Here is a 15335-nt window from a genome sequence, read left to right on the forward strand (position 1 = left end):
CCGAGAGGACATCACGACTATGGCCCAGCAAACGTAACAATAACAATAAAACAAAGGCCGCTGCCAATGGACACACACACAGACACACACACACACATACGGGGTAACTGAAAATAATTTCAGGGATATTATCGCCGTGTTGGCGTTGGGTCGCTGCTGATGTCCCAGGCGCGATATGTGAACAAAAGTAGTCGCTACAGTCCGCAGGAGATTCGCATCAACATAATGTCTACTTTACAATGTGGATAAAGTCCGGCCAAGAAAACGAAATCACACATTCATATTGAGCAAAGCAGGCAGGTCGCTCCCACCTGACACTAGTCCAGGGTCCAGGATGAAGTCTGGCTGCTGCTGCCGCTCCTGCTACTCCTGCTACTCCTGCTGGCGCTGCTGACCAACCCCCTTTGGTGCACACTCACATACAGTGGACACTCGCACGCCACGATGCAATAAGTTACGGCTGGCGGCCATTACGCCGCCATGCCCATGGCAAATGGCAACAGCAATGGCAGATGGGAAATAGAAAATGGGAAATGGCCAGAGGCGCAGCCGGAGCCGGAGCCGGAGCCGGAGACAAATCCGAAATCCATACTCGTAAACAAATGCAACTAATCGCCGTTCATGTTGAACGTGTTCACGGCTAGGCAAACCTGAAATTGTGGCTTCGCCAAATCGTGCCGGCTGCAGCGCAGCGAACTCCGGTTTCATATCGAATGATCATTGTGCGGGCTTAGCTCTGATTCCCGCACAATGCACGCCCGGATAGAGGGCGACCCTAAGTCACGCCTCGGGATACAGCTCGCTGACTGTTCCACTTGGCATCAGCTAAAAAAAACCAAAGTGACTGAAGCTAACAATTATTACTTTTGTTTCAACTGAGACGATTCTAGAGGAAGTAAAATATATTTATGTAAAATTTAGTATTTTTAGTATTTCTTTTACAAAAATACTCTCTTATGCTTACGAGTAACAATATTTAGTATATTTATAATAAATTTATGATACGGAAAAGTTCGAATAATTTCAGTCCTAATTATAGCAAATGATGATAATGCTTAATGGAGAAATTTTATTTTAAACCGATAGTAAATTCAAGTGATATAAAAAATTAAAGTTAGTTAATAAATCTAGAACTAGACTAGAAGACATCTGTCAAAATAAAAAATAAAATCGAAATTTGAATTTTTCATCTCAGTAGGCTTTGGAAAAAAATTATTTTATTTTCCCCAACTTTGCCGTTGTTAAGAGACATGTACATTTTCTATGAGAACTGGAGTTTTCCTTTAGCTCACTCAGCTCATTCCCATTGTTGGAAAAGCAGCTCGCCTCATGGTTTGTGGGAAAAGTATTTTCCTTTTGTTCAGCTAGCCCTATGCATGCTCAAAAAACCATATAAATTTGGTAAAATTTGGCGCCCGAAAATTCATTTCACATATTTTTTTAATTATTTTAAGTTGCCAAAAAAAAAGTCGAAGAAAATATTGCTCAATTTTTTCATCCGACCTTAAATCGAGAAGAGGTATTTTTTTTTATCTTAAAATATTATTTTTAAATTTAACAACATTTTTAATACATATTTTAAATTATTGTTCTTCCTCATGCAGCTTAATAAAACATCTCCCAATGCTTAGTTTGCAGACCCGCAAACGTCATCTGAGGTTCACAGAAGACCTGGAAGAGGATGAATTGCCTAACACAAATGCCTCTAATGCGGCGAACCGGGCGAGACTGCAGCGGGAGACCAAGTTGTATAAGCGTAGCCTGAAGCGAGAGAAGTTGCTCTACCAGTGGGGCATCAAGTGCGTTATGCTGCATAAAGATATGGCCGACAATGCTGAGCACAGCACCTATGGCTATAAGCACACAGCAGCAGATGATCGGGAACAGCATCAAGAGCGAGAGCAGGTGGTGGAGCAACAGCCACATTTAAAGCAACAACTACAGCAGGAAGCAAAGCTTCTATTTCAAGTACTTGATCAGCGTGATCAGGCTAAGGACGATCAAGTCAAGCCACGAGAAGTTTACTCAGATGAGTCGAATGTCAGCTCAGATGAGGGCTACATGGACGCCAGCCACGAGAGCAGTGAGCCAGAGACGTTTGTCAGTTCCCTGGCGGAGCTAAGCAAGGCGCTGCTCACGCGCAACCAGCTGGAGAGCTTGCTCGACAAGCCCAACTTCGAGCAGACACTGATTGGATGCTTTGTTCGCATCAACCTATCCAGCATACCCACCAACCAGCCGGCAGTCTATCGGCTCTCTCGCATCGTGGCCGTCGAGCACACCGACCAGGAGTACGTGTTGGGCAATCATCGGACAAAGGTCAAACTGCAGCTGAAGCACGGCCGACATCTGCACAGCTTCCGAATGGATGGCATCTCCAATCAGCCGGTGCTGGACAACGAGTTCCTCTTGTGGCTGGATGCCTGCCAGCGCGTTGCCCAGCCCCTGCCCAGCGTCAATAGCATTAACAGGAAGGAGAAGGACATTGAGAGGGCATTGAACTACTGCCTCACCGAGGGCGATGCCGAGCTGATGGTGCAGACCAAGCGCGTTGGGCAGCAGTTCGTCGGCGCCGCCTACCGCAAGGTGTGCCTCATCATGCAGGAGGTCAATAAGCTCGAGAAGCTAATCAAACAGATAGACGAGCAGTCACTCAGCGAGCATCAGCGCAAGAAACGAATGCAGTACATGAGCCGGGCGGCCCCAGTTCCAGTGAAAATATCCAGCCTGGAGCCCGTCACCAAAACCAAGCCAACCAAGAAATTCGACCGTCAGCAGTACATGAGGTGCAGGTACAAGAAATTCGCCCACCTCAACAAACTGCAGTTGATGCAACAGATGCGAAAGCCAATCGAGGACGCGACTTCGACCGCAGCTCCAAGCACTGACCTGGAACAGCCGAACGTGATTGCAGAGAATATAAGTAAAGAGAAATTGGATATGTATGAGTTGCACAATTTCGAGGTCAACTTGGATGTGAGCAGCCTGAGTGAGTAGAGCGGAGGCTACGCACACTGACTGACCTCATCATCTCTCCTCGATTCTGCAGTGCCATTCAGTGATATATGCGCAGAGATCGAAGGCGTGGCATCAGAGCCGATTGTCCTATAGACAAAAACCAGAACCTGTACTAGAAATTAACACAGGCAACCCAGCCCTGGGCACCCTCTGGGCAATCACCAAAAATTGGAAAATTTCAAAACACTCTACGTTTCTAATTGCCCAACCGCCCAGTCTGAGGACCTGCCAGCCAATCTGCCAGACAACCAACCAACGAACCAAGCAGGACATCGATTGCCAAAAATATGAATACAGGCTCTACCTCTGTCCGCTGTTGCCTGTTGCCACCGCGGCCTGTCAACACAGTGTGTAGCCAAAGGGGAGGCGGGAGCTCCATCTGGTTTGGGGCCTCCAATTCCAATCAACCACAGCGGACACATCAACAATTCGTGCGCCGCCAAAAGCTTGTTCTAATCCAATCAAATCTCAAATGCGGTTGTTAGCCAATTCGTTTGGGGATCGCACTACAACACAGCCGCACAGTGGCACAAAATTCGAATTTAACAAGGAAAAAAAAAAACGCTCAACTTAAGCGATTTATATTTTTATTTATTTTTATATGCTTATATTTGTACCAAAATCTTTTTTTACATACGTATCTATTTTCTACAACTTTCAAGATTTATTTTTTAGCATAGATTGAACAAGATTGTAAAATTTTTTATTTTTGAAAAGAATATACATTTATATTTGGTTATAAAAATCTGTTGAGTTTTTCACATTATCTTTAGGAAATCAGAAAGAGGAATATTTTTATTGAAAAGATGTTTATATTTATTTATGAATAACCCGAATGCCATATGAATGGATTGGCTCAGCATTTTTAGAAAAATAATTTATACAGCAAAGTATATGAGTCGAGTCTCGATAATTTGTACCCCGCTAATCTAAATCTCAATAATTCACGATTATTTAAATTTCTATGTAAATCGAAAAAAAAAAAAAAAAATTGATCCTTTTGCCATTTGAATTATCAGGATTCTCCTGCATATTTATCAATCGATTTAAAAAATATTTGGTTGATTTATCAATAAATAAAATATGTAAAAAATAATAGTTATTTTCTTTCAGTTTTCCTTTTTTCGTAAAAAGTTATTGATCAATTATTTTTTTCATATCAGTTAATGTCATTAAAAGGCTTTAAATTTTTTGTTGAAGCAAACTCAACATTTAAAGCAAACGTCTAATAAAAAAAATAATAATAAATAAAATAAATAAATACATACATAAATAAATAAATAAATGTATAAATGTTATTCTAATATGACACTCGGAAATATGTGAAAATCATATAAATCAACTATATAAATCAACAACCTCATGAAGTATGAGCTGAACGTCAAGCTTTAATCAATGACAGCTGGGCCCCAATATGAAAATCTCGTTTGAAAACACTTTATAAAGCTTACCTAAAACATAGCTAAACATGCCCAGGCTAGACTTAATTCATATAATTTCCATTGCCATTCCACAGTGCCTCATTGGGCTTTTCCTATTAGCTGCCGTGTCCAGAACTCGGCATTTATCTGCTTGTCGAATGGTGGTTTACGGCACGGGAATCCGTTGACTCCCAATTTGCCGCGATGTCAATGGAAGCGCTGCCGTCGAATGCAGTCAAAATAAATACCAGTAAATTGTAGTAAATTAAAAAAAAATTAAATGTGCCCACATTTATTACGCCCATTAGGCATGGGAGCTGTATGACGAATCTAATGAATGGTCCATTTTGGAGGACTAGGCGCTGGGAAGCGAAGCATGTGTCACGGACTCTCGGACGGATTGTGATAGAGGGGACATCATTAATAATACAAATACAAGACTCATTCGTAGTCCGTGCATCAAGGCGCTCGGCTCTTTCATATTCCGCAAGCATTGCTCTGGCACAAGGAATCGAATCATCTGCGGAGTTGGTCATAATTGAAGATATCTGTGTATCTGTGTGGGGTCGCATAGGTGACAATAAAATAAATGCCATTTACTGATGACTCATCAACATAATTTTTACGATTCGACCCCATTCAATGAATAAACAAATAAACCGAGGGCCGAACAGAACCTAACCTGGCTTCACTTATTGCCAGGACCAAGACCAGGACCAGAACTAGTTTGAGCGTATCACGAAAGCATTTCGCATGCATTGACTTTTTATGGCAAGCAGAGAGAGAGAGAGAGTGAGAGAGAGACACAAATAATGCGAAATCATTTAGTGGAACTTCCACAGCATCTCTCTCTATCGTTCCTCTCTCTCTCTCTCTCTCTCTCTCTTTCTCTCTCTCTCACTCTCTATCGCTCTGTCTCGAAAGTCATAAAAATCCGCACCAAATGAAATTCTCATCAAGTCGCCAGTTGGCACAATTTCATTTGGCGCTAAGCAACTGAACACGGCCAAAATGACCCAGACCCATGCACAGACACACACACGCAGACAAACACACTATATATAGATTTGTGTGCGTGTGCTAGCTATGGTCACGGAACCAAAGCTCTGTCGTCCTCACTCTGGCCAACTCGGCAATCGCGCATGACTAACGTAATCAGCTCACGTAACGCCGAATGAGATGAGATGAAATCAGCATACACTCAGACTGCATAAATAGCGAATTTATACTCAACTGGATGTCCTCTATCCATTCATGGCCAGGCTCTATTTCCACGTCCATTCCGATAGCTCGGCCCCGAATGATGCAAGCAGAGCTTTGTTGATCTGCAGCACGCGATAAAATCATAGCCATACATTCCCATCGCGCACTCATGTTGTTCTTCCACAAGCAAATTAACCAAATGCTTCACTAAAAATATATACTAAATATGTTGATCAGGTCTAAGCATAGGCCAGCTGTGAGAGATTTCAAATGTAATATATGTATATGATATGAAATAAATAATAAATAAAATAAATGTTTTTTAATCAGCTTCAACTGTGAAATCTCTATGAGAGATATAAAATTTAATATTTGTATATAAAATAAAATAGATAATAAAATAAATACTTGTAAAATCATGTGGAGGAATCTTATTTGAAGTCATTTCATTTATTTGTAATTTTGAATTTTCATTAATTAAATTTATTTAAAATTTATTCCTAAATGTGTAAGTTAGCGAGTTCAATTCAAAGCTTTGACACGTATTTGTATTATTTTTCTAAGTACTTGATAATTAATTATTCAGTTAAGTTTAATTTACAAAAAAAAAAAAAAAATACAATTTAATTTTATTTTCTGATACGTAGTATAATATATTTATATTTTTAATTTTTTATAGATGAAAAAAAAATGGTAGAACTAACAATAAGTTCATTAAGTTCTAAACGAATGAATTTAAAATCAATTAATTTTTATGTTACTCGTACAACTATTCATTCGTTAATTTTTATTAATTATTAATCTTTTTACCTATGTTTTATATATATATTTAATTTAATTTTTTAATTTTAATTTTATTTATTTTAATTTCTTTTATTTTATTTATTTTACTGTTTTATTTAATTTTCTGCTATGGAAGTACAAAATTAACAAACGATCAAACGACTAAACTGAAAATTTTGAATTTAATTTCTATAAATATGGAAGGGGCAGAGAGCCCTATAAGAGTTGACATTTTTTACGAAAACATTTGGACAACAGGCAACAAAAATGAACCCACTCGTAAGTTGTCTAGTTAAGTAGAGTTTGTATTATTGGTAATGCGAGCAAGTGAGCCATAGCGATGCCTTCCTCTGCCCCGTTCCAGCGCAGGGCGAGCATAAAAGGCTATAGAGAATTTAAGGGGATGGGGGATGGGCGATGGGCGATGGAAAGGGGGGCGGGGGGACTGCAATAGCAGAGTCCAATGAGAAAAAAGCAAAACATCACGCATAAGTTTCATTTTATTTTGATTTTTACGACTGACCAAGGCTGTGACAGTGCTCTCCGTGTGTGTCCCACCTGGATCACTTGGTAAATAACCAAGCGAAAGGCAACAAACATCAAGAAAAAGTAGTCACCAAATGGCCAGCAGAAGCCCCTAGTAAAACTATGGAGTGGGTGGCTGTTGGGTTCAATATGTATGTGTGTGTGTGGGGTGGGAGGAAGGGTGGCTTGGTGGTTGTTGTCCGAGGGAGAGAGAGAGGAAGGGAGAGTCGAGAGCTAAAGCAGAGAAAATGCCTATTTACGAGCTCGCATGTGGCTGGACACATGGTAATCATATATTTTGGTCATATCTGTGGACCATAAAACCAGTGTCCTTATGTGCCTGTCAATGAGTTGTTTCATGACATTTATTTCGCTTGTTTCTCGCTCGCCGAGGGTTTCGATGGCTCCGGCTGCTGCGTGCAGATGGAAAATATTTTAGTGTCCATTTAATGTCCAATCTAAGATGAGCTCGTAACTTTTGATCGAATAAACGACCAATACACACACAACCACACACACACACAGACGAAGCACACCTCACACTCTGCGGCAAGGTAAGAGACCCTTGGCCCATATATAAATATGTCAGTAGTTTGGGCGCTGGTCAAGGGGTTCCAGCTGGAGCTGTGGCACGCAACCAGGTCTCCAGGGATAATACTTTAATTTCCTCACTGATGCGCCCTGAGTGATAAGTAGAAGTTATTTGCCAGCTATTTGGTTATTTTATTAGTGGATTTCTTTTGGCCGCACTTGGCTGGCTTAGCTCAAGTCCTGCCATATTGCCATACTGCCAGCCTGGCGACTCGACCCGCTGTCACTCATAAATATTTAATTAAAATCAAAATTAGTTTTTCCACCACGCACAAATTTTCGCTCACCTGGCCCTTCGGGGGTTCGGGTAATGAAAAGCGTTTTGTTTTGAGCCGCCTTCGCTGCCATCGCTTCCATCAAGTGCCGGCCGCTATGTCACGCCTGGTTATCACAAATGTAAAACAGCTACAACGATGATCCCAACACGGCCAAGCTGCCGTTGCTGCTCCAGCTCCTGCTCCTGCTGCTGCTGCTGCTGCTGCTGCTTCTCGTTAAAAATTAAAATCGCAACACGCTTCCAGCTCGGCCCGCCGGCACATGTGGCACGCCTCCTGCCCATGCCCTTAGCCATTCCACTTGTGGCTTTCATCGGCGATTTAGGTGCAGGCCTCACGCACTTTGCGCTGACTTCCCGGCAACAATGCGCCGTAAAGTAGATTTACATGCGACGCCCCTGAGACCCTGAGCAACGTAAACTGAGAAACGTGTGGGTTTGCTCTTTTTTTTTAGATCCTTGTTTAGCCATGAATTGAGTTCAATTCGCGGCGCAGTCGCTATCAAGTGAGAATATGCGAAGGCAAAAGAAGTTGATGTTGACATGGAGAACTCTATATAGATTTTACAATTCCCTGACATTTATATACATTTTGTTGTAGCTCTCATCCGATTTTGTTGTAGCTGGAACAAGATTTCTAAATTATTTCTGTTGATTATAATAGAGAGGTAAGATAATATGTATATAAGCGATCTGGCATCTCTCTCAAAAGATGTGAGGCTGCCAGATGGGTCAGTCGGGTTAGTCGAATATGGACAACCCTATATAATATATTATCTGTACACATAAAATAAAATAATAACATAATATAATAATATGTATTATTACACATATACATATACATGTATAATATGTATTTTTGGTTACTAAATATATAGTAAACAGCTTCAATTACTTTAAATTTCCTAAAATATAAAATTTAATAAACAAACAAAAATATATAAAAAAAAAAATAAAAACTAAAAGCAAATAAAATATTAAACAAAACCCAAACTAGAAGGAAAAGTACCGAGTGGTGCATTGGGTGGCCCAGAAGAGTTTCTTTCGCATGCCATAGTTCAAGTAGATGGAGCTTAGTGGAATTTCGCGTCTCAGGCACCAGGAGATGGTTATGCGTGGATCCAGATAGAAGAAGGTGGCCTCAACCAGAGGCTTTGTCTGCAATCGAATGGAGCGCAGTTTGCGCTGCTCCGCCGCGCTGTTCCGGGGAATGGCACAGGGTCGCTTCAGGGCTGGCAAGGGATCGATACGGCGATGGCGAAAGCCGCAGTGCATGTGGACCGCCTTGAGGGCTTTGTTGTAGGCCGTCAGCTGCTCGCAGAGCGTGGCGCTCAGTGGAATCTTGATGAGGCGATCCTCTAGCAGCCGCGAGGCATTGCAGATGCGAAACACACTCGACGTTAGGCCATCCATCAGAAAGTCGAGGTGTTCGTTCAATGTCTCGGTGTTTAGCTCCTCGAAGACCAGCTCATCTGGCTGCTTGCCGCAAATGAAGACGCTCAGATTGTAAAAGATCCCGGGCGGAACGCTGCTCCTCTTGTACTCGCGCTGCCGGCAGTCCCGGTTGCCGGCCAGCAGCTGCAGCACGTTGCGCTGCCCGCCCAGGCGGGGGCAGAGCTTGATGTTCTGCACGCAGAGGCCGCACACCGTCGTCTCGGCCGGCACCTCCTCGGCGTCGCAGCTCATGGCCAGCTGGTCGATGCAGTAAAGGGCAACGCTGCGCTGCCGCACCAGCCAGTTCTCCGAGGACTGTAGGGTCTGGTACTCGTTGCGTATGTGGTGGAGATGCTGCTGGAGGCGACGCGCCGTGTCCAGCAGGTCGCGACGCGGTGGACGCGAGCGACGGGAGCTCTCGTTGCGCGGATAGGCGTGGTGCATGCAGCCCGTGACGATGTCATTCCAGGCGTAGACCCACCTAACGGTGCGATCGTGCACCACCGCTGCCCACAGATGGCCGCAGGGCGGCGCCGGCGGCTCCTCGTTCTCATCGCAATTGATCACAACATCTTCGGGCAGCACTCGGGGCCGGATCGTGCCCATGGTCGTGCTGAAGCCATGGCGCGGACAGCAGAGGCCGGGCCGACTGATGCGAAACTGAGTAATGCGACGGCTCTCCCCATCGACCAGGCAATAGCCATAGAGCTTGTTCTCCTCCGCGATGCGCTCCTTCTCGTCCTCTCGCTGGCACTCCAGATACTGGCTGATGTCGCAGAAATTGCATAGCTCGAAGCACGTGATGTAGCGACGCTGCTCCTCGCTCAGACAGCTGCGGAACTCGTTGAAGAAGTTCTGATTGAACTCCCGCATCTGCACGAAGGCGGTCTTCATCAGCTTCGCATAGAACGTGGCCACCTCCTCGGCCTGCTCGGTCAGCTCAACGGGGCAGTTGTCGTAGTAGAACTTCACGTCCGCCGGCAATCGCTCGTGGTCAGCGGGAAAGCACGGCCCATTGTGCCTCAGTGTCTGCCATTTGGGCTTTATGCAGATGGGCTTCTCAGCCACCGACTGCCTTGGCCGGAGGCGACTCTGCCAGTGGCCCTTCAAGTTGCGGTACTTCAGCGGCACGAACCGGCAGCGCACTTTCGGTCTTCCTACATGGGGCTTCTTGTCCACGTCCAATTCCGTTGGCTCCCGATAAGCATCAGTATAGATGTCTGACATGTCGGATGAAATGAGTACGAAGTTTTCTATTCAAATGTCAAAAACGTATCAATGTCGTTTAGGAAAGGCAACAACTAAAGTTTTGTTTGTCAAGCGACGTGAATTCTTGATTTTTCGGAAGAATAAGATATTTTTTTATTTGTTTACTCTGACTCCATGGAAAATTTGAATTCAGGGCTCAATTTCAATTTGACATTAACATAAGACAACAAGAAATATTTTTATATATAATATTAAGAAAACAACATATGTTGTTGAGGAACTCCAAAACTTTTTTTTTACCTATTTTAACTTGTTTTTTAATTGATAACTGCCCTAGGAAAATGCAAACATTTTCTACATATTTTTATTATTTTATTTAAATTCATCAATGATAAAAAAGAATACCATTTTACTTACATTATGTAAATACATTTATGTAAATGCGTTTGCCAACTGATATGCATCATTTAATTTACATTTAATATTTTGTGCAGTTTTTAGTCTCAGTTTAAATCAATTTAAATTTAATATATACGACTAAAAAATCATACAATACTTTCAACTATGACTGTAATTTATTGATAAGCATCAACAGTCAGCGGAATAAAAATATGACAACTTTTGCTTTATTTAAGGAATTCTATGTGAAAAGCGTAATATTTATTATCTTATATATTAATGAAATAAATACCAATCCATAATTACATTAATCAACTACAATAATAGCTTTTTAATCGGACTATATAAAATATATTAATACAATAAATAAAATTAAATCAAAATAAAACAAAAGTAGTTAAAAAGTTAAGATATTAGCTCAAGAATCTTCTTTGGTCCATAATTCATCATTTCTCTTAAAAATACGTTAATATACCAAACATGACAAGTCTTTAGTTCATGTTTTATGTCAAATCAGTTGACTGTTTTATGTATATAGTAATACGAAAATAAAAGCATTTCGAGCGATATTTCAAGTTAGACTCTAAGAGCAGGAACATTCCTCTCTCTCTAAGCTCACTCTTTCTGAGTTCGCTCTCTTTCAAGGATTGCTCTAACTGAGGGAACTTGTTGACCTGAAGTTATCACACTTACATCAACTTCATCTCTCATTTTTCTAGATACGCTGAAAACAGAGTAGCACTTGCTTTGGCACATTTATATGAAAAAAAAAAAAAATTACTATCCATGTGCAGATATTTATACATATTAATGAGCTCACTTCACAGTCTGATGAATATGTTCACACGCAGCCAGGCAATCTTTAAAATTTCAGTATTTCTCTCTCAGCAGGAATGTTCAGTTGTGAAGCATGGCTGCGACTGATTCAGCAACACGTGGGCACCAGAGCTTGCGTCCCACGACCATGCAAGAGGTTGATGCGGTGCTACGATTGCAGCAGCTTCTCCAGCTTCGATGCGAGCTGCAGACGTGAGATGCGCTCGAATGCCCATACCCATGTGAGCCAACGCACGATGGGCGACAATGGTCGCAAGTCTCTGATGGAATCAGCCAACTCGGAGAGGCCGAGCTTCGGGGCGAGCAGGACGCGCAGGTATCTCGGCTACACCATCGTGCTAGGCAGCCTCTGCAGCACCGTACTGTGGGCCGTCTATGAGCTGGGCAAGCCTGAGCAGGATCAGTTCGGGCGCAGCATCGAGGATGAGCTGAGCTCGCTGCCAGTGCTGCAGCAGTATCTGCAGCGGATGTGGAACTCGCTGCACTACTACCAGAAGATGCTGGAGGAGCCGCTGACTACCAAGCTGCTGCCGGACGTGCTCTGTCCGCCGTACATACAGCCGCCCTACACTCTGGTCCTCGAGATGCGCGACATCCTCGTGCATCCCGATTGGACGTACCAGACGGGCTGGCGCTTCAAGAAACGACCCGGCGTCGATCACTTTCTGCGGCAGTGCAGCAAACACTTTGAGATCATTGTCTATACGGCTGAGCAGGGCATGACAGCGTTTCCCATTCTGGACGCACTCGATCCGAACGGCTATATACGCTATCGTCTGGTGCGCGGCGCCACCCAGCTGCTGGACGGGCAGCACATCAAGAACCTGAACCATCTCAATCGCAACCTGCGACGCGTCATTGTCATCGACTGGGATCGCCGTGCTGTTCCACTGCATCCGGACAACACCTTTGCCATTACCCGCTGGGTGGGCAACGACGACGATGTGCAGCTCTTCGATCTGGCTGCATTCCTGGAACTCATTGCCGAGCACAAGGTGGATTTTACTGAATTCCTTGCCAATAATCCTTATCAATAATTGTTGTTTCTCTCTCTGTTCGTCTCTCTCTCCCTCTCTGTCTTTAGATGGATGATGTTCGTGAGGTTTTGCACTATTATCGCCAGTTCGAGGATCCCATTGAGCAGTTCAAGAAGAATCAGCGCAAGCTTCTCGAATTGAAACAGGAGAAGCCAGACTCTGAAGGCCTTAAAATAAAATGTTGCTAAGAGAAATTTTTATATTTCAAGTGAAATTTTTCAATTTTTTTCAAAATTTTTTAAATTATGTGTTGTTTGCGTAAAGTTTTTTATTACATTAAATATTCCAATACATATTTTTAAAGCAGTGATTAATATACATATATACATATTTTGAAATGAGATGTAGGTGGTGGATTCCATTTTAAAATTAACACTTTTATACTATATGTATGTCTAATTAAAAAAAAAAAAAAAAAAAAAAAAACAATCTCTTTTGTTTTATGTATATAATTTTATGAAAAAGTTTATATATTTAAAAAATATCTTTTTTGTTTGATCAAGGATTGTAAGAATATGCCTTAAAAGTATAAGATTGTAAAATTGACGATTTTAATACGAATGTCCGTACCTAGTATAGGTCCTAAACTTTCACTAATACTAATATATATTATTCGTACTACTGCTTAAAATATATATAGATTTTTAAAAATATTTTTATTACAACAATTATTACCTAGTTCTTAATAAATACGAAGTAAAATCTAAAACTAATGAAATTTATTTCCATTCTTGACTATTAATTCTATACTTATGCAAATCATTCCTAATCGATGCTAAAGAAATATTAAAGTTTCAGCAAAATACCACAAAAAATACCAAATAAAAATAGATTAAAAATACCAGAAACTGTGACGTTGTTCATTATGCAAATGTTCGCAGGCTTAAAATGCACAAATTGCATCAATTGATGCCGCATCCAATGGCAGAGCGATGCAATTGCAGCTGAAGATGGGCAGCTGAACAGGTGGACAGCTGGACAGCTGGACAGATGGACCATCCAAGTGTACACTTGGATAGATGGGCAAGAGGAGCATTCGGTGTTATTATTTAAATGGCGCATTATCAGTGGCCAGCAGAGGCCTGGCCAGTCAGCTCGTCGAATTGTCATAAACAATCAAAATCCATTTAAAATCGTACATGCAATTTGGCTCGAGCTCAACCCACCTGACACGGCCACAAGGATGGATGAAAGAGGAGCAGGAGGCGTAGCTGGTGGAGGAGTCGATGGTGGTTGCACAGCCAACGACAGCATCAACGCCTCGTCAAGTGGCGTGGGCGGGGCTGTGGGCGGCCATTGGCAACTGGCAACTGGCAACTGGCAGTGCAGCAGCTGCCTCTGCCGTGTGTCTCGCTGTGTGCGTCCGGGCCATTTGGCCGGACTGCTGTGTATCGTTGATATGATAATTGGCATGAGGCAATAATCCACTTGGATACGTTTACGTTGACAATCGTTTATATTGCAATCAGTGTCATGCCGTTCTGCGTCCTGGATTGTTGTTCCAACTGCTGCTGCTGCTGCTGCTGCCACGGCTGCTGCTGCTGTTGAGTCTCCATAAAGTATAATTTCCAGCCATGCTCGTTGTCGACCTCAACGACAAGGACAACGACGACATATTAAATAACAATGAACTGCAATTGCCCAGCGAGTCTCGTAATTCGTTTGTAATGCGTGCAGACGCACAGATTTTGAGTAGCACTTGCTCTGCTGCCCGTTGTCCTGCGCATTCTGTTATCCTGCGACCACCCCTGCCCCGCCCCCACCCAGCCACTTGCTGCGGCCCTGGCTGTGGCACTGCCAGTGCTTTGTTTTATGTGCCCAGCCGGCAATTGTCTCTCGGATTGCCTATAATTTCTGATTTCCAAGTTTAATTCGTCGACTCTTAAATTTAATCGCAGTTCCACAAAGCCACAATAATCAAACTCAAAGAAATATTCATGATTGTATTAGGTAAATTTTTATCTCATTCATTCTTGATTATTATAGTTTTTATTTTTATTTGAAGTAAGTGCCATTACAGTCTGAGAGCATAAATTGAGTCACTACCTTATTTTCCATTGTCCGCACTTTGCCATGTCGCAGCTCTTCGAGACATGCTGCAGGCAATTAGCTGAGACGTCAGCACAGGTGACAACGATTATAGAATATTTTATAAAAATGCTGGACATATCAGTTGAGCTAAACAGACCAGGTTCCCTATGAAAATAATATAAGGGCCGTCACACATGCATAGAGTGCAGGAGGAAGGCCCGAGCTGCCCTGCGCAGAACACTTTGCGAATGCAAAAATGCTAAATTTATGCTCAGCGGTAGCTGGAGGGAGGCAGGAGGCGACAGCAGGAGGCGGCAGAAGAGCGCCGAGCAGTACAGGTCACGAGTATATCCGGCTGCAAGTAGCTCCACTTTCACGCTTGACCTCACTCGCAGCCTGCTTAGCCCCTTGACCACAGTCAGATATCGCAGTATGTGTGTGTGTGTGTGTGTGTGATTCCTATAGGAGGGTCTGTGCGCTTTTTATGAGCGACGACACCACTTGCGATGAAAGCATTTCCGCATCCGCCAGGGCTTCCGAGCCAAGCCAAACCAAACCAAGCCCAGTCCAGCC

The 15335-nt window shown here is 42.8% G+C and overlaps 3 protein-coding genes across 5 annotated transcripts; 2 read left to right on the forward strand and 1 right to left on the reverse strand.

Annotated features, from left to right (window-relative positions):
- Positions 1 to 1218: 1218 nt before the first annotated feature.
- LOC6577086 (RNA polymerase-associated protein Rtf1) lies at positions 1219 to 3592 on the forward strand. 2 transcript variants are annotated; one of them, XM_002003022.4, is made up of 3 exons: positions 1219 to 1519; positions 1605 to 2989; positions 3050 to 3592. In XM_002003022.4, the coding sequence occupies exons 2-3, from the start codon at positions 1624 to 1626 to the stop codon at positions 3109 to 3111; spliced, it is 1428 nt and encodes a 475-aa protein (XP_002003058.2). In that variant the 5' UTR covers positions 1219 to 1519; positions 1605 to 1623; the 3' UTR covers positions 3112 to 3592. The 2 variants fall into 2 exon arrangements, with proteins under 2 accessions (XP_002003058.2, XP_032585206.1); XM_032729315.2 differs by having other exon boundaries at positions 1220 to 1332.
- Positions 3593 to 8808: 5216 nt separating this feature from the next.
- On the reverse strand, positions 8809 to 10476 carry LOC6577088 (DNA topoisomerase 1). Its single transcript, XM_032728547.1, has one exon. The coding sequence runs from the start codon at positions 10474 to 10476 to the stop codon at positions 8809 to 8811; it is 1668 nt and encodes a 555-aa protein (XP_032584438.1).
- A 1095-nt stretch (positions 10477 to 11571) lies between these two features.
- LOC6577089 (mitochondrial import inner membrane translocase subunit TIM50-A) lies at positions 11572 to 12936 on the forward strand. 2 transcript variants are annotated; one of them, XM_032729328.2, is made up of 3 exons: positions 11572 to 11758; positions 11804 to 12689; positions 12779 to 12936. In XM_032729328.2, the coding sequence occupies exons 1-3, from the start codon at positions 11751 to 11753 to the stop codon at positions 12917 to 12919; spliced, it is 1035 nt and encodes a 344-aa protein (XP_032585219.1). In that variant the 5' UTR covers positions 11572 to 11750; the 3' UTR covers positions 12920 to 12936. The 2 variants fall into 2 exon arrangements, with proteins under 2 accessions (XP_032585219.1, XP_002003061.1); XM_002003025.4 differs by having other exon boundaries at positions 11572 to 12689.
- The last annotated feature ends 2399 nt before the right edge of the window (positions 12937 to 15335 follow it).

This window comes from Drosophila mojavensis, unplaced genomic scaffold (genome assembly GCF_018153725.1).
Source record: "Drosophila mojavensis isolate 15081-1352.22 unplaced genomic scaffold, ASM1815372v1 contig_36, whole genome shotgun sequence".
Taxonomy (NCBI): Eukaryota; Metazoa; Arthropoda; class Insecta; order Diptera; family Drosophilidae; genus Drosophila; species Drosophila mojavensis.